General features: G+C 39.3%; 2 protein-coding genes across 2 annotated transcripts in view; one reads left to right on the plus strand and one right to left on the minus strand.

The window, feature by feature from the left end:
• Positions 1 to 2,508: 2,508 nt before the first annotated feature.
• LOC117422419 (actin, alpha cardiac muscle) lies at positions 2,509 to 7,895 on the minus strand. Its single transcript, XM_034037428.3, has 9 exons — positions 7,767 to 7,895; positions 6,781 to 6,931; positions 6,144 to 6,272; positions 5,653 to 5,763; positions 5,218 to 5,302; positions 4,591 to 4,752; positions 3,975 to 4,166; positions 3,446 to 3,627; positions 2,509 to 2,829 (listed from the first exon to the last, which is right to left on the minus strand). The coding sequence occupies exons 2-9, from the start codon at positions 6,907 to 6,909 to the stop codon at positions 2,686 to 2,688; spliced, it is 1,134 nt and encodes a 377-aa protein (XP_033893319.3). The 5' UTR covers positions 6,910 to 6,931; positions 7,767 to 7,895; the 3' UTR covers positions 2,509 to 2,685.
• Positions 7,896 to 11,994: 4,099 nt separating this feature from the next.
• Positions 11,995 to 23,219, plus strand: part of LOC117422162 (eIF-2-alpha kinase GCN2) — a 36,222-nt gene continuing 24,997 nt past the window's right edge. Inside the window, 10 exon segments of the mRNA XM_058992174.1 lie at positions 11,995 to 12,220; positions 14,529 to 14,653; positions 16,943 to 17,058; positions 17,719 to 17,821; positions 18,498 to 18,671; positions 19,380 to 19,460; positions 20,044 to 20,180; positions 20,726 to 20,841; positions 22,147 to 22,304; positions 22,955 to 23,219. Of these exon segments, the coding sequence (XP_058848157.1) occupies positions 11,995 to 12,220; positions 14,529 to 14,653; positions 16,943 to 17,058; positions 17,719 to 17,821; positions 18,498 to 18,671; positions 19,380 to 19,460; positions 20,044 to 20,180; positions 20,726 to 20,841; positions 22,147 to 22,304; positions 22,955 to 23,219 (1,501 nt within the window).

Raw genomic sequence — 23,219 nt, forward strand, 5'->3', positions numbered from 1 at the left:
GATGTGAAATCCATAAGGATATGGCCATACATGTTGCCACCCGCCCGTCACATGGTCATGATCTTTTAAAAGGAGCCGTCATTTCATCTTCTGCAGTCGTTATGTATACCCTGCAACACTATAGTGCACAAACGGAACACTTCTATGGAATTTAAAAGAATGCTGCACCTGCATTGCAGGAATATTAAGAGGATCCCAGCCTTTTGAGTACAATTCTAATATATAGTAGGATGCAGACATTGTTGTTTTGATGTGTTTTATGTACAACTTAAATTATTTGTTATACATAATTATGCATTAATGTGTCATTGTGATATTAAAAGAAATCAGTGTTTTATCCGAGAAACTTTTTCACCATAGAGGCCAAATTAAGTAACCAGAAATACATACAACCGCCACTGAGTTTTGTCGCTACGGTAAAACTTTATAGTAAAAAAAAAATTATGAAACTGCACCTGCCATCTACACTATTTCTTCTGTGGCTTGCATTTTAACACCTTTCTGCATTAATCATCTACTGTAGGCCTTAATGCTGCTTGTACTAGTGATTTTAATACAGTAACCAATTGTGTGTAGTTTGAGTGATGATGTCATGTGAGGAAGAATTTGAGAAGTGAAATCTCCACTTGCAGCAGAAGAGATATTTTCCTCAATTTATGAACATTGGAAACTCCCAAGATTTGAAAATAATCCCGCCTTGTTACACAAGACTACATAGATGTACAGTACAGAATACTGTTCTCAGCCACTGCCTACTTTGATTAACCCATGCGTGCTGCCACTCTCTTTCTTTGGTTTTAGCCCCACGTAAGGTTTCATCACAGTGGTGAATTATTCGTTATCCAATTATGTATTTTTCAGGTTTACCACACTGGCATCCCCCAGCCTGTGTGGATAATTGAAGTCTTACTGTACCTGCAATTCTGCTGCAGCATTGACTAGTATATGAACAGATGAAGAAATGCAGAATGATTGGTGTTTTTGATGCCCAATTTACTCAACTCAGGAACTTTTTAAATATCATGATATCCCTGAATAGGTAATGGTCTCCTACTCAAATATATATAATATGGACAGATTTCAATATACTAAACAAGTACGATTTTCTCATTAAATTATCAATTTAGTTAAAATTTATGGAACTACATTAAAATGGCTATGTTAAATGCCAAAAATGCTGTTTTTATTGTGTTTGAGTTATCACAAGCAATTGTAATTAAATTGTTCATCAATCATCCCTAGTAGTTTCTGTAACATGTTTTTTTGCTGGAGTCGGGTGGAAGCCTTCAGCTATTAAAGTTGTTTGGGGCATTATCTGTGTTCACTCCTAGATGTGTGTTTTCTTTTTTCCAGGTTCTCACCTTTTGGTTATTAATGAATGAAGGGTGAATGGTAGGAATGCAACAATGCATTGTGTTTGGATTCATTTTAATACTTCAAACAATACAATATGTGATGTAGAAGGGAATGGTCGAGCCGTGTTAGCAAGCTGAGCAAGCTCCTATTTTGGCCATGTTTCTTAATTTTTTATATCAGTTAAAAATGTATTTCACAACACGTAACTACAAATAATGGATGTTATGGGCAGTTGCTGAAGTCGGGCACTTAACAATACCTGGGCAGAGCCCAGTTTGACATCGCAAAGCTAACATGCAAAGAGGCCACACTTCAAATGGCTGCTCCACCAACATGTTCAATCAGAAACATTTCATTTCCTGATGCCTCTCCCAAAGTTCTGCATTTTGATTGGTTCAGCTGTCCTACCTGCTCACTCTGGCACAGGTTAATTAATCGCAATGTTTTGCAGACCCCTGCCTGATGCAAGATGTACAGGGGGCATACCTCCAGCCATATGGATATTTATTATTTGTACTCACAATATGTATAAGACGGTGTCACACAGAACACTTTGTAGCCGAAGCAGTGAAATCTGCTGTCCATCTATACGCTGTTGTGTTGTTTAACATGTAGAGTTCTTGCTTAAGGTTGTATGACTGGTTCTTATTCCACTAACCCACCAAAATGATTTCTGTATTTATTTATTTATTACCATTACAATGGGGCTTGTCATGCACATTCATAAACCTGTTCCTGCTGAACTTGGGGAGAGGAGTCAGAACCAATTAAATGTTTCTGACCGAACAGATTTGATTTTAGCAGCTGATGTTATGAACTCAGAAGAGATTTCAATGGGAAGACCCGATGCATAACGGATGTGAAATTAAAATGACTGGCCTAAACAGATTTATATGTGAAGAGTAAAAAACACGATTATTTTGAAAAATATATTGCAGGAATATGTACAACAAAGCAGAAAGCTAGGTAAAGTAATGCGTTGTGTTCTAAACCCTACAGCTTGTTCAGTAACACTTCAAACTACTGTACTTCATTTAAATGCGCTTTTATGCTTAAACAACAATTGCATGTGTGCTCTACTTAGGCTACTCACTCACATTACTTGAAATCTTTGCATATGTAGCCCAGAAATTGTTGTTAAAAAAAGAGAGCTTTTAGTCACAGGTATTTATTAGTAAAGATGGAATCAATTGAGTAAAATTTACACTAAATTGTAAGGAGCATTAATGCAAAGTAAAGCAGACACAGTGTCTACCTTAAAAAGCATTTTATTACAACAGTACATGTATATACAGTAACAGGATGGGTTGGTGGAAATGGAGCAGTGGTTTAGAAGCACTTCCTGTGGACGATGGAGGGGCCTGCCTCATCATATTCCTGCTTGCTGATCCACATCTGTTGGAAGGTGGACAGAGAGGCCAGGATGGAGCCACCGATCCAGACAGAGTATTTACGCTCAGGGGGAGCGATGATCTGCACAAGAAACAGAGAGAGAGTTTTAGAGAGGATTAACCCAAATCACTGGTTGACGTTATTTGACCCCTGTGTTTCTCCCCAATTTAGAATGCCCTTCACCGCGGTAATCTCTACAACAGCTCAGGAGAACTGAAGCTTAGTGGCTGTACTCTGATTCTCATAGCCATCCTAAATCCTTTATTAAACCCTGGAGATCTATAGTGGATGCAGGTGAACTACCACCCCTTAGAGGACAAAAGCCATTGCTGCAGTCAGGGTTCATCATGGCAAGTATGGTCTGCTGTAGCATAGGGAAGAAAACAATCCCTGAACTCAACAGGACTATTTGTGTTTTTATAATAAGTTTATATAAAAAAAAGTTACCTATCTAAGATTCATATTATGTTACTTTACAATGTTCCTGTAAATGCCCCTATTTAAAATGTCCATTTATCTATGTAAATATACTTTTTAGGTTCGTCACAGTCTGTCACACATGCTAGTTAACGATTGTTGTTTAAGTACAACAATGGGACTGGAATTCCCGAAAAACACTTCTCATTTAAGTTAGATTTCAGTTTTAATGTGAAATCCTATTTCTCTGCACATTGCTACTGGTTCAATTATATCTCACCTTAATCTTCATGGTGCTGGGAGCCAGGGCAGTGATCTCCTTCTGCATGCGGTCAGCAATACCAGGGTACATGGTGGTACCACCAGACAGCACGTTGTTGGCGTACAGGTCCTTACGGATGTCAATGTCGCACTTCATGATAGAATTGTAGGCAGTCTCATGAATACCAGCAGATTCCATACCTGTTCAGAGGGTGAGATATTGTTGTTTAATAATATATAATGCACCTATCGTTGTTCACGTATTACATGTATTACACTAAGAATCAATGTCTCAATACATTCGTAAGGACTGGCCCTGATTAACAGTAGTTTTGGACTACTTTACCTAAAATAACATTAGTGATTTTTAGGTAAGATTAGTGATAATCACGGTCTGTGAAACCAGCCATTAGAGTCAGCATGTGTTTTATTGGTAATAGGGGAGGAACAGTAGGTTATGTGCCTTAGTGGTTGGAGCTGAGGCAGCCTGCTTGTGTCTGTAAGTGTGTTAAGAGCAGATTACTGGTAGTGATTGCAGTGATAATTACCAATGAAGGAAGGCTGGAAGAGGGTCTCAGGGCAGCGGAAGCGCTCGTTGCCGATGGTGATGACCTGGCCATCAGGAAGTTCATAGCTCTTCTCCAGGGAGGAGGAGGAGGCTGCAGTTGCCATCTCATTCTCAAAGTCCAGAGCCACATAGCACAGCTTCTCCTTGATGTCACGCACAATCTCACGCTCAGCTAGGGAAGGGGTAGTATAAAGACAGGTGTAAGATGTGCAGGAATTATACTCTTGTTCATAAGGGAAGTGGGTGTAAAATCGAACTCTCACCTCCTTAACCCCAGTGGCTATATTCATTTCATTACTATCATTATTATTTAACTAAAAAAATGCCTTGTTTACTGTAGATGCTTTCCTCAAAATGTACAGCGTTTAAAGGGACATGACCTATGGTCAATGCTCAAGCTTAATAAATACAAAGTACTTATTTAGAAGGTAAAACGTTTTCCATATAAGGTTTTGCATATCTATTTATTTATCTATCCATTTATGTTTATCTGCCTGTCTTTGGCACATCAAATCTTTGACACGGTAGACAGAATGAGGACCATCGTTCTTTTACTTGGCTTTAAAACTCTTCCTCTCTCTGTGTTAGATCCTTACCAGTGGTGACGAATGAGTATCCTCTCTCAGTCAGGATTTTCATCAGGTAGTCAGTCAGGTCTCTGCCGGCAAGATCCAGACGCATGATGGCGTGGGGCAGGGCATAACCTTCATAGATGGGGACATTGTGGGTCACACCATCTCCAGAGTCCAGCACGATACCTGTAGGCACACAAAAAGACATCAGACAAGCCTGCTGGAATACTTCTATTTCTGTAGCGGTAAACTACAGTCAAGAAAACTTTAAATATCTAGATGCTGTGGTCTTACTCACTTTGCCAGTTGTAAAAAAAAAAAGATGAGTCACATACGGTATAGAATTGTAGTAACAGTATACAGTATAATATAAAATATTCAGTGAAGTAAGATTTTTTGATACTGAAATAAAAATCTATAACGAAAGTGACATTTTTCTGTATTTATGTTTTATAAATTTATAAATTATATTATGTATAATTTAGGCAGATTTGATCAATTCATTACCCAGAACAACCTAGACTTACACGATTAACCCTGTTCTAATGAGTTTCTTATCAACTTCTGGATACAATCATGCTTTTACATTAGCAAATGCTGTTTTCTCTTAGTCCTATTGAAGTACAAATGCAATCTCTATGGGATACTTACCAGTGGTACGACCAGAGGCGTACAGGGACAGCACAGCCTGGATGGCAACATACATGGCGGGGACATTGAAGGTCTCAAACATGATCTAGAAGAGACAATAAACCATTATGAAAATACAACGGTCACATTTCACTGTCTGAGATTTCCATATTTATTGTACCACATTAATGAATCAATACTTATCCAAAATGTAAGTACTGTCATTTATTATACCGTATAACCACTCATAATGAACTGAGGGTAGGTCATGCTTTATTTTAATGGTCAAAAGCGATTTTGACAAACTGAAGATCTGCAACTTGGCACAGCCAGGTCACTAACCTGCGCTCTCCTGACTGCATGAGTCACCTTCCACAGTCAAAAGATGAAGTAACCCAATCAGAACTCTTTGAATCAACACCAGGTTCTTAATGCTATTAGTGATGCTGTGCTTACCTGGGTCATCTTCTCCCTGTTGGCCTTGGGGTTGAGGGGGGCCTCAGTGAGCAGGGTGGGGTGCTCCTCTGGGGCCACACGGAGCTCATTGTAGAAGGTGTGGTGCCAGATCTTTAAGGTTTCAAAAACAGGGGAACCTTTTTTTTAATACAGTACGGGAATGCTGTTCATAGGTTATGTTGTCTAAACTTGATAAGCTTATAAGTCTGTTCATGATATCTACTCTCGCACGTGATTTCATCGCACATGATTCATTCTACAGAGCTTGGACTTACTTTTTCTCTGGACTATGTTTCTTATCAAAGTACTTATCTGACCCATACCTAGGAGTAGGATCTGAAGAAATCAGCATCTAATGGTATTAAATTCACATATATATATATATATATATATATATATATATATATATATATATATATATATATATATATATATATATATAAAGATAAGCTTAAGGGAGAAGAGAAGTAAGAAGTTTTCTGGATGCTCACCTTCTCCATGTCATCCCAGTTGGTGATGATGCCGTGCTCAATAGGGTACTTCAGGGTCAGGATACCCCTCTTGCTCTGGGCTTCATCTCCTACATAGCTGTCCTTCTGACCCATACCCACCATCACTCCCTGGTAGAGAGAACAAGGAAGAGGAGTCACAGGAGGAAGAATAGGGCTGCTGCATGGGAATGTCTTTGAGAATGCTTCCACAAAAAATGATTAAATACAATAAATGTATGCATCTCATAATCATGTATTTTTTATGTACATATATATTTTTCACTATTAAAATATTTTGAATGCTATTTACTATGCATGGAGCTCTGTTGCTGTGAACACAGTTGTTTTAATATGAGGAAACATACCGTGAACCATTTGCAGACCCAATGTAAACGAAGTACTATTTCTGTAGTGAGAAGGCATTCTATTCTGAAATTGCAGAGACTGTACAGATCCAAGTGTTCATTAATGTTCTAATCATTTGAAACTGTGTAACATAAAGGTATCTGTGTTGAAGTCACTGCTGAGCTGAGCAGTAACATACTGGTTACAATATAAACTGGCCAGTGTTCCATACCAATATTCAGTTTGACAATCAGCCAATCAGAGTGCATTGTCCATAAAGACTGATCTTTACCTGGTGACGAGGTCGGCCCACAATGGAGGGGAAGACAGCACGTGGAGCATCATCTCCGGCGAATCCTGCCTTGACCAACCCAGAGCCGTTGTCACACACAAGAGCTGTGGTCTCGTCTTCGTCACACATGGTTAGTTTGTAATGGGCCGGTCTGAGGGAAGCGGAGCAAAGACAAAACTAATCCTTAGCTTCTAAATAGCACTGACACATATCTAGAAGACATTATGGGGAATGCAAAATCTCCATTTAAGATTGCCCCAAAGGTATTTTCTTTGTCCATGCCACCCCAAAACAGTACATCTTTCCTATCCAAGTTACATCTAATATATTTTAAAGCCCAGCAAGAAATCAGTTGTTTGAATTTCCATCAGATTATCTGTAGACTAGATATTGTTTACTGGGATAAAAGACACATGCAGTACCCACACTGAACAATAATGACAAAATAAATCACTTAGTATTGTTTCATAAAAGAGCAATGATTCCGATGCTTTACCTGAAAGAAGCTATAAAATATATTGCTGTGTTTTCCTGATCTATCTGCTAGCCATGGGCATTTAAATACAATCTTCCTATTCCCAAGGCAGGCTTGGTTCAGAGTGGGGGCTTAACCAACAAATGGAACATTGCAATTGAATAGGTGTCATTGTAAATATATCATACCATCTATACCCACTCATCTATAACAACTCAACCTGGGTATTCATTTTCATTTAGCTTTTCTAACATTTTTAACACAAAAAAAATAAAAAAATCATCAAACTTCAGCAACTAACTAATGTAACTACTGGATCTTTCTGATTGTTTTTTAATAACACTGTTCAATTTAAAAATCAGCTTCAAACAGTAGTTACTACTACACCCCCCTTTTAATATATTTCAACTTAAGTCCTGTGCTCTTCTTCTCTAAGTTATATCCCAGTGCAAAAGGTAACAAAAAAGCTTTAGCCAGTCCCTGCAGGCAATAATATTCCAAAGACACTCACCAAGTTGTACCACAAGACAGATGCTTCCACAGGGACACAGCTCAGAGGGGGCAGCTCTTTAAATAACCCCTGAGAATGGAAGCTTGGAGGCGGGCCCAGCTGTCAGGCAAGCCCTAAAAAGAGTCTAAAAACAGTGCATAAATGGGTGTCTGCTGAGCTGTGACAGGATGCCTTTGAAAACAGCGTGGTGCTACTGACCCAGAAGTATGCTGATGTACTTTTATTGTATAAATGAGAAACTACTACTACTAATAGACAATTACCTCAAATATGAAGGCTCTGGGATTATATGTGATTCGTCATATATTAATATCACCTTTCTGAGTTATCTGTATGTAGACAATCTATTCAACTGCCCATACATAGTAAGGAATGTAGGAGTGGCCTTTTTTAACCTAAAAAAAGACACACTTAACAGTTGCTGGGTAAATATCAGTGAGGAACTTGTAGGTGTTCTATAACAGTAAGGTTATTTTGGTAGACATAACCCTTAGACAAGTAAATACATAGCAAAGTGCAATACAACACGGTGAGAGCATGGTCATGCATAGGTAAGCACTGAAAAGCCCAGAGAGGTATGCTAAAGCATAACATGGTAAACTTTGATAAATGTATAAGGAAAGCATGGGGAAACTGAAAAATGAATGTGCACATTTACTGTGAGAAAAAGAGATCATAGCATACAAGGACATTGTTTAGGCTAAAGTGTTTACGCATATTTTTTTTTATCAAAGATGGATCCTTTCAAAACAATAGAATCTCCTTTGTTAATCAAAATCTAGAATTAGAGAAAACCAATGACTCCTTAAAGGGGAATGTTATACTGCAGCGGTGTCTTTAATCAGAGTAGGTCACCCCAATATCTATAACATTCTGAGTGGCCACAGCTTCAGGCACAAAATACTGTATATGTCACGTGGGCAGTACATTGGTATGTGTGACAGCCTAAACACGAGAGACAGCTGAAGGTATGCCAGCCAGGCTTCCACCTCAGTGGCTGCTAGCTCAGTCTGTGGCAGAGGAGCACTCTGATAGGCTCAGTGGTCTCCTTTTAGGGTTATGTAGAAAAGCAGGTGTCTTTGAGTTAGTGGTGGGGGTTGGTGCAGGCTGTTGAATGTACTTCTATAGGTCCATATAAGTCACCCCCAGTTTGAATGAACACAGCATTTATATTTTGGTATGGAGTGTCATCCCATGCAAAGCATTTAAGGTACACATCAAACTTCTTTTTCAACATCACTGTGTTGATTACCTAAAAAAAACCCTCCAGTTCATTAGGTACAATATTGGCATGGACCGATGTATACATTATCATCAGCTTACCTTATCTCTTTTAGGAAAAGACTAAATATATTATTACTGCATACATTATCACAGCAGTGACACTTATAGTCAGGGGAAAATATCCTTTCTGTTGGATTCATTTTCTTAATAGCTTTGAGCCATATGAACATAATTTACAGCTAAGGCCAAAAGTTTTGCATCACCCTATAGAATTAACACATTTTGCTTTATAAAGTCGAATGAAACCTGCTGAATAATGTTATGTGAACATATTGAATTACATACTGCTTTGTAGCTTTCCATATACTTAATGAAAAACAGACAAAAAATAAAAATGTGATATTTCAAAATCTAACATGAAATACTGTACTACTATTATGGCTTCTGGAATGTTATGATTTTGTATTTTCTTTGATTAGATGATTTAAAAAAAAAAAAAAAAAATGTCCATATAGTTTTTTTGTTATTTAATTATGTCTCAATCCTAAAATTCTAGGTGATGCAAAACTCTTGGCCTAAGCTGTGAATCTTTTATTTAACATCATGTCATCAAAGAAACTACAAAATAATATTGCATAAAGTCTACTGGAAGCCAAAATAGTAGTACTGTATTTCATGTTAGATTTCGAAATGTCACATTTTTCAATGTAATATTTAAAACATACTTGAAGATATTAAGCAATTATTTATTATCATTTTAGCAGCAAAGTCAAAAAATATGAACAGCTAACGAGTCAGAAGCAGAAAGCAATGCATCTGGGAGCTGTAAGAAAGCATTTCAAAAGGGCCCAGGCTTGGAGCTGTTAGAAGCTGTTGGCTCATTGCCATCATGTACAGTATGTTAAGGGGCTAGGGTAAAACAGCTTAACAGATAGAAAGATTGTGCTCCTGTCATTCCAATTGCATTACTCAAGTTGAGCAAACTTGCTGGAGACTATTTAAGGAGATGTACACAGTGACCAAGTACAGACTTGGGAGGAGTCTTTAGCCCAGCCTACCACTCTCTCTGTTTAATATTGTACCAGTACAATCACACTGTCATGCAATGACATGTACATTTTAATTGCTTGATCATTTATCAATTCATCAAACAGCAAACACAAAACACTTTAAAATGTTAACTCTCCAAAAGTATAAAATATTATTTAAAAGTTTTTTTTTGGATGTAGACAAGGTTTAAATGATAAAAAATATATATCATTTTTTGAGGATGTTTCAGACAAAATCTGAAGAAGGGCTTTGTCTGAAATGTCCTACAATTTTGAATACATTTTTTCCTTTTTTATACCTATATCATTTGTGTGTACTGTGGCAGTGCTGAGATTATAAATAGTGTGTGTGTGTGTGTTTTTTTGTTATAAATAAAGCTTGTTTATTTTCAATGTAAATTTGGCAGGGATGGGGTTACAATTCCGTTCCTGCCAAATCCATGTGCAGAATGTGCCTAGGTGCTGACTGATCGATTGATTGATTGATTGTCAATCAGCCCTGGTCACATGGTATAAAAGAGCCAGATCCTTTCTTCTGGGCTCATTTCGTTTAGGGAAAACGATGTAACCCCAGTTCCCTGAAAGAGAAGATGACCGCCAACAATACTTTGGGGATATACCTGCTTGTCAGGTATTTGCTGAGCATTTTACATCAAAGCTGCTGATAGGCCCCTCCATGGAGTGAAGTCCTCGGTCCCGCCTCCCGAGGTAATAAATAGTCACTGCACAAAGACGTCAGTCTGTTTTGCATTGAACCCGCGAATGCGAGTGATGCGACCTTGCAAGGTTGGCGTTCATCTTCTCTTTCAGGGAACATTTCCCTTTCAATTCAAAGATGACCGCCAACAATACTTTTGGGAAAGAATACCAAAGCCGTCGTGCGGGAGAATGAGTGGACAGCAAATGAGGGACATCTCGCTACTGCTGTCTAGTGTTGGTGGTGTGAGCGTGCAACCTCAAGGACCCTGGTGCCTACTGAAGGCATAGAGGAATCTACGACATTAAGATGGTAGAACCTGGTAAATGTATGTGGAGTAGCCCAGCCAACCGCAGTACAAATATCGCTCTAAAGAGGGCGCATGACGTAGCCAGGTGGGGGTAGGCCGGCATTAGTATACGCAGTTGAAGCCGTGTCCACAATCCAATGGGACAGTCACTGCTTAGAGAGGGATTGACCTCGGGTCTGTTCACCATGGCAAACAAAGAGCTGGTCAGACTGATGCAGCACTCTCATTCTATTCACATAACATCTGAATGTCCAAACTGGGCAGAGGGAATTTAATCTCCTATCCGACTCCTCCGTGACGGGAGGGGGATGGAAAGCCTCTAGTTCCACTGACTGATTCAAGTGAAAAGCTGTAATCACCTTGAGGAGGAAGGTGATTACAGCTTTTGTTTCCATGTTTCCATTATCCCAAATACACATACAGGAGCAGTGCACGGACAGTGCCTGTAGCTCACTGACCCGCTTAGCGGAGGTGATAGCTAATAGAATGGCTGTCTTCATAGAGAGTTACTTCAGCTCTATGGAATGTGTGGGATCAAACTCCATTCTGGGAGGACGTAACCGCCGAGCACCCTTTAGAAAACGGAACGCCTGTGTGTGAGTGCCCGGGGATACTGAGTCAACGAGAACATGGCAAGCAGATATGGCTGCTAGGTACACTTTCAATGTAGAAGGGGATTTACCTGCCTCTAGTAGATCTTGCAGAAACTGTAAAATAATTGCTACTACTCCTTCCTGGGACTGGGAACAAATTAACCAGTCGTTCAGCCGCAAGGGAGCTAGGATGGCGTCCATGCACTTTGAGGCACCAAGGGTGTTGAGGCACGGAGGTACGCGAGGGTCTCGAGGGTACTGGAGCACAAGGCTTAAAAGACCTTGAAGCGTCGAAGCGCTGAGGCGTATAGTCCTCGAGGCACCAAGGGTGTCGAAACAAAGAGGTACCAAGGCTATGGAGCGCAGGGGCACCGAGGCCACAGAGGGTGCCGATGCGCAGGGCTTAAAAGCCTCTAAGGCGTCGAGGCGCCGAGTCCTCGAGGCACAGAGAGTGTCGAAGCACCAAGGTACCGAGGCTCTGGGGCAGCGTGGCACCGAAGGCGCTACTGCAAAGGACTTGAAAATCCTCAAGGCGTTGAAGTGCCGAGGATACCAAAGCACAGAGGCTATGGAGCACCGAGGCACGAAGCCACCGATGTTGGGAAGCACTTGAACACCGAGGGGGCCAAGGCACCAAGGTGTCAAGGCATTAGTGCACCGAAGCACCGAGGCTCTGAGGCACTGAGGACCCAAGGGTACCGCGGGTGTCGAGGCCAGACACTGGGGCGCCGAAGCACCAAGCACCAAGTACTGAGGGCAAAACACCAAGGTTCTGGACTGTGTGTCAGTGTCTGGGCTGCTTGCAGTCACACAACCAGGAACAGCACGTAGATTACAACGGTGTGGAACGTAGCCTGCAGACAGTTGCAGTGCAGTCACACAACCAGTGCAGCGTAAAGCTTGCAGTGGAGTGTAGCACCCAAGATGGCGTCTGGATCGCGTGCAGCATACGGGTGGCACACCGCGTAGCTTGCTGCGGGGCGGCACAGCCTACAAACCTGGAGAAGGGAGAAAAAGAGAGACAGAAGAAAAAAACACTTTTTTTTCATACCTACCCACCGCTTTATGGGTGAGTAGATCATTGTGCTTGTCTGCTCAACAATAGGGCCAGATAACGGGTCTAATGGAGGAAGCATGAGGTTGTTATATGCAAGGCAGTAGTACACACAGACACTCGACAGTAAACTGGAGAGTGAGGATTTATTTTTATTTTTATTTTTTTAACTGTAACGCAGTAACCAAAAAACAGTAGTAATCAACAACCTGTAGGGGCACTAGGCCGCGCACAGTGAGTGGCCGTACCGAGGTCACCCAGAGCCCTCCAGTCAACAGCGGGGCAGAGCGGGGCTGGACTCGCTGGAGGGTCGCGTTCTCCCTATATATATATATATATATATATATATATATATATATATATATATATATATATATATATATATAAATATATATATATATATTAAACTAAGTACAGTTGCGTAGCATTAAGCTCAGCCTTCAGCTGCAGGGTTTCTGATTATGGGGAATTGGCAAGCCTACTTCCAGCAATAAAATTGCAGGGGAACTAAAGAAAAACTCAAGACAAAGCACTCTTAAAAGGGTCAATTACTCAACTGGAAGAGGTTAGTTTTTATGCTCACCCTGCCTACCTGTTCATGAAAGGCAAGAGTTAAGGCTCTGTGCAGTGACTATTTATTAACTCGGGAGGCAGGACCGAGGACGTCACTCCACGGAGGGGCCTATCGGCAGCTTTGATAGAAAATGCTCAGCAAATACCATGATAAGCAGGCATATCCCAAAAGTATTATTGGCGGTCATCTTCGAATTGAAAGGGAACACTGGGAGCAGCTGGTTATGCGCCCTACCGCTGCACTGTAATAGCGATTAATTTAATATAATTTTGTTTAATTAAGCGTAGTTCTCCCGCTTGGCCGCTAGGGGGTACTCTATCCCACCACTAGCACCATATATGTAGGGTAGCGTAACCTAATTATATTAGGCTGGCTTAGTAGCAACAGACACAGGCGGAAGACTGCAATTCAGCGGGGCTGCGCACTTTTATTAACAAATGAAACAAAATATTTAAACAAATACAAAAAACTAAATAAATCAATGCACCCAAGCAGAACTATCTGCTTAACATACATCTTCGTACATTTTGCTCTCCATACAGTGATTTTCTATTACACTGTGCTGTACACAATGTACTGTAGGGGTGTGTAGATTGTCCTAAATGCACACGGTACTACTGCGCACGCATTGTGCAGACCATTACCTTGTTATATGATACATAATATTAGTTTAAATCCTGTCGATGTAATTAATACAGAAATACAATGCAATAATGTAAATTATTTATATAAAGGTGGGAATTTGCTCAACAGCGCACAGAAAATGTATCTTCTCATCGTCTCCCGGTTTACATTTTCTATACAGGTCTATATTATGGGCTAGTTGGTTCCCATGGTCAGTTTAACTTGGTCCACTTGATAATATCAGCTAAACTAACTCGTTTTGTTCAATTCCTAGGGATTTTTAATTCCGAAGTTAGTCCGCTTAAAACGTACTAAACCACTGCCACGCTGCAACAGTTCTTCGCTACAGTGCTGCTCGCGGATGACTGTTTATATAGTTTTACCAGAGCGTGTTTACGTAAGACAGAATGACGCGTCCTGGTCCGCCAGCACTGTAATGCAGTGATGGCTATGTGTGTTGCAGTATAAGTTTTAAAAGTTATTTTTTTGGATTTAACAACCAAGGCATCATTATTTTTGTACAGATGGAATACTTCGCTGTATTATGCCTGTTCAGCATTTATTACTACGACTACTTCAAGAAGTAACAGATAATTTAGCATTGGGGCCGTTCTGTGTCTGTTTTTTACAGAATGAGTTTTTGTGAAAAGCGTCCTAGAAGAGAATAATGAATATACTGATAGTCAGGATAATGAACTGGAAGCCCTTGCTTCCATCTACGGAGAAGATTTTCAGGATCTACGGAAAAGTCTACCGTGGAAGGTAAGAAATGTTGCATGTAGTTAAAAATAACGTCATGCATGAATTCCCTAGTTTTAACTCCTCTGAAAACAATTTTAAACTAATTATCTTAGTTGTGGATACAACGAAGTATAGACTGAATGGTGATTTTTGTAGTAGGGATCAGATATTTTCACAGTGTACAAATGGGGCTTATTGTGACACTCCCACAGCTATGTAAGAGACACCGCCAATGTGTCCACTACTATACGTGTCTAGGCGACATAGTTATTGTGTCAACAGGTACACGTGCTTATATTTATCCCCCTTAAAATGGTTACTGAAAATGTACATTAGTAACTAATTTAATTTTTGTCTTAAAAAAGTCCAGAATGAAATGATCATTTAATTGCATTATGCATCATACAAGTAGCATATCAGGACCACCTATCATGATACATATCTGCATATTGCGATACAGATGTCTATAGTGTGACACAGCCACTGTGTCAACCAGTACGGGTGCTCACAGTGTATTGTGACACAGCAACTGTGTCAGCTAGTACTGTGGAAAGCCAAATTGTCATTTAGGGATATTTCAAATTAATGTGTAGATATCTGTAAATATTTTAAGATATCTCTAAATCATTGCCAGATATCTCTAAATATTTGAAAATATCTTCAAATATTTCAAGATATCTCTAAAGCCCTTTTCACACTGGCATGCTCTACCCATGTCAGAACCTACCCGGGTCAGGACCCAGTGTCAGGGTATGCGATTTCACACTGCTTTTGATAAAGCAGGGTTGACCTGGGTGACAGACGCAAGTACACAACGTGCCTATCAATGTCCCGGAAGCAGCTTGTTACGGACGCTTCCATCCAAGCTTCTCTGGATTGAACCGGCGGCCCAAATGTTGATTAGAGCAAATGTTTCTTCATCCCTGCTGCAATGTGGCTCATGGTGTGTCTCAAGGAACAAAAATATGGCTAAACAGAAACGTTCCTTGTGGAAGTGAAACCTTCAAGCAGGTGTGGCTGTTTGTTATTTTGTCGGCCGGCATGTATTTTGACTTGCTCAACCCGGGTCAAAGCATGTTGACCCAAATCCTGAGGTGGGTCGCTGGAACCCAGGTCAACCCAAGTACGCCCCAGGTACGTGGTTTCGTACTACATGGGATTGTGACCCGGGTAGCCTGAACCCAGGTCTGGACACGGGTAGGTGTGCCAGTGTGAAAGGGGCTTAAATCTAAAATACATTGAGCTATCTCAAAATTATTTCCAGATATCTTAAATGGAGCTATAAATGAGAGATCTAAATTGCATTTTAAGATATCTCAAAATGTTTTTGAGATATCTTTAAATTCTTTTCTGATCTCTAAATAACTTCCTGTTCATTTAGAGATATCTCTTAAGTCATTTTAAGATATCTCTAAATAACTTGCTGCTCATTTCGAGATATTTCAAGACAGCTGTAAATGAACAGGAAGATTATTTAGAGATATCAGAAAAGGATTTAACGATATCTCAAAAACAAATGATTTACAGATATCGCTAAATATTTCAAGATATCTTAAAATTAAGTTTGAGATATCTCTAAATGATCATTTGGCTTGCCATACCAGTTGACACAGAAGCTGTGTCACTTAAGGGACAGTTGTACCAACTGATTATGGTTTAATCACTAACACCACATTTGATTTGATTTTACAATCTGCACCACGTATATCATTACAGTATATATCTACTGACTAAAATACATAAGACTTTGGAAAACCATCCAGTTAGACCGTAATGTCTGGTAATGGTTCTTAAACAGAAAATATTTTCAAGATTGAAGATTTTCATATTCAGCGTCTTGTATACGACCTTCCTCCTTATATTAAGGCAGCAGTGTGGAGTAGTGGTTAGGGCTCTGGCCTCTTGACCGGAGGGTCGTGGGTTCAATCCCTGGTAGGGGACACTGCTGCTGTACCCTTGAGCAAGGTACGTTACCTAGATTGCTCCAGTAAAAACCCAACTGTATAAATGGGTAATTGTATGTAAAAAAACTAAATTGTAAGTCGCCCTGGATAAGGGCGTCTGCTAAGAAATAAATAATAATAATAATAATAATATTAAAGACATGAATCAAGTTTTGTTGATGTTCTAGGATTTTGGATTACAAGAAGACAGTATTGTGCATACCAAGAATGTTCAAACTTTATATACTAATATTTGCAGCTATGGTGTGGGATATGCGTGTTACTGTTTATTGTTTTGCATTGACTATTATTATTATTATTATTATTATTATTATTATTATTATTATTATTATTATTTATATTTTAGGTTAAACGTCCACCAGAGGTTTTCTTATCCCTGCGTCCTCAGGGTTTGACAAGTCGTCAGGAGACTTATGTCACCATTGATCTGTGGGTACAATGCCCACCTACATACCCTGATGTGTAAGTACTTCCTAATTAACTTTTAACTTCTGGAATCATCCTGCTATCCACAGATTGTTTAGTGATTTTTCAAACTCCAAACAAAGTGCCATAAATGTTAGTGATAGGATACACAGTGAGCTGTTGTGCAGGGTAGTGTATTGTACGTTGCACAATTTGGCAGTGATTTACCTGCACTTTATACTCTCTGGATTTTTAGTTTTTTGTTTACTTGTTAATCCACTATGTGTGTTCTTATGAGATAATAAAGATTCAGAGTTTCCTTTATGCTGGGGCTAACAGAACAAACAGAATTATCCAAAATAAATGGCATGCTGATAAAATTAATTCTTGACAGTATATAAATATCAAAAGGAGTACACTTTTTTTAGGGTTGGAACAATGATCATTTATTGGATGATGGCAAACAAAATAACATAACATTTTTTTTTAAACAATTAGGAGTGTTGTATAGAACAAAATTGTGTCTCTGTTACATAAATTAAATTTTTTTTGTGAAAAAAAGGCATGCTCTTTTTTATAGTTTTGTGTAAACTTTAGGAATAAAATTTATGACAATTATCTAGGGTTATAGGTGCAACTAGAGGCAAGTAACAATTTATTAAGATAGTATGGGAGTTCAGCCAAGATCGACAATTCCGGTATATACTAATATTTCAGGCCCCCAGAAGTTGAGTTGAAGAATGTCAAAGGGCTGTCCACTGAGAACCTGCAGAACCTCCAATCAGAGCTGAAGAAGTTGGCAGCAGAACTCTGTGGAGAGGTAAGCCCTGGTTTTTAACTTGGCCCCATTTATAGTAACCTGCCTGCTTTTGTACATGGGAAATGGGAAATCAGATATTCTTTAAAAATCCAGTTTTGTTCTTCCACTTCAGATCAATTCGGAACATCTCAACTAACTTTGAGTGAGGCTGCAGTGAAGACCAACCAGACTAATGCTAGGGCTTAAGAAATGAGATGAAGATAGGCTGAGGGAACTGAAGCTTTGTAGCCTAAGAAGCATTAGGGGGAGTTGATTGCAGTTTTTTAAATCTTAAAAGGAGTTGACAAAGTTAACCCTATCCAGTACTTTAAGCACAGCATAGAGAAAAGACCAGAGGATAATTAAGTCGAGACAGACCTAGGCAGCAGTGAAGGCATGGAATGGGTTACCAAGCAATATTGTTGAAGCTTAATCATTGGTATCCTTTAAGACCCGACTCAATTTTTGGGATCGATCAGCTGCAAGAAACCAGCCTCCCCTTGCTTGTAAATGTTCTTGTGTATTACCGCAGTTCACTCTGGAGTTTTATACAGTGTATACAGTGGTGATTTGGTTTTTCCTGTGATCGCTTTATTTTGTATTTTGTTTTAATACTATGTTTTCCAGTACAGTATTCTGTTTTTAATATTGGTTCTTTTAAGACGGTTAAGCCCTTAGCGTTACTCTTGTGGTGCAGGTAATGATATTCCAGCTTGCTGAGCATGTGCAGTGTTTTCTGAGTGAGCACAACATTCCACCTCCCAAGTCGTTCCATGAAGAGATGCTGAAGAACCAGCAGCGTCGGCAGGAGAAGCTAGCACAAGAACAACAGCAGAGAATTGACCAGCAAAGGAAGCATGAGGAACAAATGGTAAGAGTCAGTATGGAGCATTGTCAGGATTTTCGAATCCTGCTCCTCGCTGTTGTATGAAAGTTAGAACAGTGTACTTTGGTACTGAATGCTTATTTCTTAGATCCCTTTAACATAGCTAAGCACATTAATTTACTTTTGCAGAATGGTCTTTATATTAATAAAAGGCTAACTGGTTGTAATACATATTTTCTATTGCCTACTTAGTAGATTCCAAAAGAAAATTCCCTTTTTAGGTGATTGCATTTATATGATTCCTGAGTTAGGATGGAGAAAAAGAAATGGACTATGTAGAGGTGATGGTATGTAGGTACTGAACTATAAATTGGACATGTGTCCTTAAATTAGTTTTATGACCCACGTATTGTGAGCTGTTTTATAAATATACAATACAAATGTATTTTTATAGAGCACACTTCAAGCCATGGCATCCCACAGCGCTGTACAAAGTTAAAAACAAAACAAGCGTTTATATGTACACTCCAGCTACAAACAATTATATAAAAGCACATTAAAAAAATGTTTTCAATTTAGACTTAAAAGAATTAAATGTTTCAACCTGCCTAATGTCAACCGGAATAGAGTTCCACAAACGAGGAGCGCAACAGCAAAAGGCTCCGACTCCATAGGATTTAAGAGGATTTGTTGGCACAACTATAAAAGTGTCTTCCTTCCAGTGTAATAATGTCAGTATTTTTTTTATTACAGCAAAATGAATTTCGGGCTGAAATACAGAGACAAGAGGAAGAGAAGAAAGAAGAAAAGAAAAGGAAAGAAATGGCCAAACAGGTGCTGCAGTGACCTTTTACTTTAAAAAACATTGTGATTATCTACGTGTGTGTGTGTCTATACAGTATATATTATGTAATATATATAACAACACTGGACTGGGACAAAAGTGTGGGCATGCTTTTATGAAGCATTACAGTCGACTGTAAAATTGTGATGAACCTTACAGTGTATGTACTTCATGATGATTTACTGTCATGTGATACAGGTAACAGATGGTCTGTATGTCACACGTAAATATATCTACAGAACTGCTTCTCCAATTATGATAGGACTTTAACAGGACAATCTAGCACAGTTATGTAGGGTATCAGAATATGGAGGCCAATGGAGGCTGTCTCTGTTTGTCTTTCTGTCCAATGAAGCAGCTATTCATTAGCAGCAGTATTTGAAAGTTAGTGGAAGTATCGGGAGGAGTCTATCCATCTGTCTGTGTGTCACACTTATTTTTCTACATACAATGGATATAGGTCATGGTAGTGATTGTTTTCAATGTTCCTGATAGTTCTGATTTTGTATTTTGTATAATACTTAATATAATATAATGTATATTGTATATGATTTTGTGTTGTATAATGTACAGGAACGTTTGGAAAATGCTGCTATGACCAGACCAGAAAGCCCCAAGCTGGTATGTGCCAGTGGAGGAACAGCGGACCAACCAGAAGCCAAACGAAGGGGGAACAATCGAAGACGAGCCCACTCCAGTGGACATTCCAGGCATGTGTTTGTAATGCTTCTTGATCTGCACTTGTACATTGGCTTAGTAAGTCATGATTTCAGAGTTGTAAGCTCTTCTACCTCTCTTCCCATTTACTCACATACCTCTTCAACCTCTCGTAAGTCTTTCTACTTAACCTGGGAGCACAACTGTTCAATTTGAAACAATGTAAAACTAGTATATAAAAAATGCATAGAATGTTTTTTTAGTAATGCTTGTGAGGTAATCCTATTTGAACAAAGAAGGTGCCAACGTAGCTAGCTATGTACGCATCGGAGAAAGAGCTTTCTATGAATATATCATCCTTTAAACTGTTTCATTGGAGGTGTGTGGAAGGGTAGCTTTGCATTCAAGACAAGCAGCAGGCAAGAATAGCAAAGCAGGGTGCAGACTTGAGCGCTAGGCGGTCTGCCTGCCACAAGGAGCCATTTCCCTTTCTAAGTACTTTCATTATTTACATGTCACTGGAAAAAATCCTTTATGCAAGGAAGAATTTCAAGGGAGTGTAAATATTGAAGATGTGTATCTCTTTTTCTGTTTCTAGAAGGGACAGACAGCATTCCTGTTGTAGTAATGAGGAAAGCACCAGACCACTTGAAGTTTTGCAATTTAGTGCTGGATCAAGGGGTGATATCACTGTGTTCAGAGGAAAGTGCATTGGTAAGATATGAATTCAGAAATATCTCTATTTATTTATTTATTTTTTCTTAAGAATGTTTGTATGTTACACCCATTCATTTGAATGCAAAATAGGTGTGGGGTGATCTCAGGCGATGGTAATATGCAAATGCCAATTTTCCACCCTCCATACACCATGTAATATTCCCTTTAACCTACCTGGCTTCTGCTGGCTGCTTTTTATTGACAATGATACTAAATGTTTTTCGGTTATAACATTGATTCTCTCAGAGTGCCAAGGATGTATATACTTTAGCCAGCAGATTGGTGGAGGGTATTTTTATTTTTTTTGTTTTACTTTAAGACAAATAATGCTGTTCTGTTGAAACTCATTTTCTCTGCAAGATTCAGTTCTGACTGGCATAAAATAACCTATATTAATGCTTTGGCTCATTTTAGGTTCAATTAGCTAAGCTTCAGGGGAACCAGTGACATCTTATTTTTCAGTTGTAAGTCTCCCTCTTGTGTTCAAAAGAGGTATTAAAGTAACTCCCTTGAAACCATTTGAAATAACTCGGAAGTAAAGCTGCTAAACTTAGAGCCAATTTTGTTCATGTCGTGGGTTACATTAGAGAACAATAATCAAACCATTAAAATTCCCTCTAAATCAGTAAATACCTATAAAACATTATAATAATGAACCTGATTTAAAACAGGTAGATTCCAATTTAACTGACAAAAGGGACTCCTTGTCTTAGCTCTGCATGTTTACCTGATTTACATACTTCATTTACATGTGCCTACGTCGGTTTGGGATGCATTAAAAAAAAAATGTACCATTTAACTATTGTGGGACACTCCAGCTTTATTTGTATCTTGCAGTGCCAACAAATCAGGCTGTTCCTCAAAGAGATTCAGTATAGAATGACATTCATTTTAAATGCCTTCTCAGTGACCACATCTATTCTCTGACCACTAATTGAGCAAGAAATAAGACCAAACCATCATCAATCACCATGTTAATCACCAGTGTGATCTGGACATCTTCCACGCATTCCAAACCTACAGTACGCTCACCAGCCCTAAGAGCAGCGTTCACACTGTGCCATTATCTTCAGACCTTCTGGTGTGCTGTTAGGGTGCTTTTAGATGGCATGATTGTGGGCTTGTTTCTCATCAATGAGCACACAGCAGCTCAAGCATTTCCACTGCTGCCTTAGTAAGACATACAAGAGCAATTCAGTGCCAAAGTGACAGCCTGAACAATGATTTTCTATGGGATATATGTAAACTTCTTAGCCAGCATGTACACAGTCATGTATAATAAATAACTTTTGTTATTCACAGGGGAGAGTGAGCAGCTGGGACGCAGGGTTTACTATGCCTTCGAGGCAACCTCAGGAGACTTTGTGATTGTGTACGAATGGATTCTGCAATGGAATAAGAAGATGGGGAAGTTTTTCACAACCCAAGAAAAGGACAAAATTGAAAAGTGTAAGAAGCAGGTAAGTTTTGTCCATTTGTAACGGTCAGCGGAGTCACCATTAGGGTTCTTAATAACCAGTCCTGAGTAGCTCTACAGTCTCTACGGTCAACCCTCTAACATGATGGACATACGGGACATGAGTGTGTAGTTGAGAATTTGTATACACATCTCTAAATGACCCTTCTGTTACTGCAGTCACTGAGCAAGGGGATCTAAAAATGTGTTTCAAACTTATCTTGATCTTTTAAATGCCGTGGTAGTTAAATTAATTCTATGGGATTAAATTGGTTTTGGATGCTAGTTTGCAAGTGCTTGCGTAATCTATGACTAATTAAGAAACTTTAAGAAGTGGGAATGAATGTGGAGGAATAAATAGCCCACATTGCACCAATGACCCACATTTAAGGAACTGTTGCATGGACATCCTGCCATTTGTTTCTTAACATACTATGTGAGTGTAGCTCGCAACAGCATGCTTTTACAGTGCTTACACCTGCCTGACTGAGCATTGAAGGCTATATTTTTGGTACTGCTCCTCCAAATATACAAATGATTTTGAAGAGCAAGAGCCTGGGCGGGCCATATTGGGAAAATTGAATGTAGTTTTGTTTAATGCATTACACTTATTATTATGATGGTAATGTGTGTATTTTTTTTTATACTCGACAGATTCAAGGAGCAGAGAGTGAACTAAATTCATTATTAAAACTGGATCACCCAAACCTTGTACATTATACTGCCTTGAGCCACAGAGAGCATGAGGACTCCATTGTGATAAACCTCTTGGTAGAACACATCAACGGATCCAGTCTCTCCTGCAGTCTCAGCAAAAGCACTCCACTTCCGATTGACCAAATCCGTAACTATGCATCGCAGCTTCTCACTGTGCTCGACTTCCTCCACAGCAACTCCGTAGTTCACAAAGTGTTATCCG

This window comes from Acipenser ruthenus, chromosome 18 (genome assembly GCF_902713425.1).
Source record: "Acipenser ruthenus chromosome 18, fAciRut3.2 maternal haplotype, whole genome shotgun sequence".
NCBI lineage: Eukaryota > Metazoa > Chordata > Actinopteri > Acipenseriformes > Acipenseridae > Acipenser > Acipenser ruthenus.

Coding starts and splice junctions, on each gene's coding strand:
- LOC117422419 (XM_034037428.3), bottom strand. CDS start 6,909: ATGTGTGACGAAGACGAGACCACAGCTCTTGTGTGTGACAACGGCTCT. Junction 6,273..6,780: donor TGGGCCGACCTCGTCACCAG/GTAAAGATCAGT, acceptor TCTCTCTACCAG/GGAGTGATGGTGGGTATGGG. Junction 5,764..6,143: donor ACTGGGATGACATGGAGAAG/GTGAGCATCCAG, acceptor GAAACCTTAAAG/ATCTGGCACCACACCTTCTA.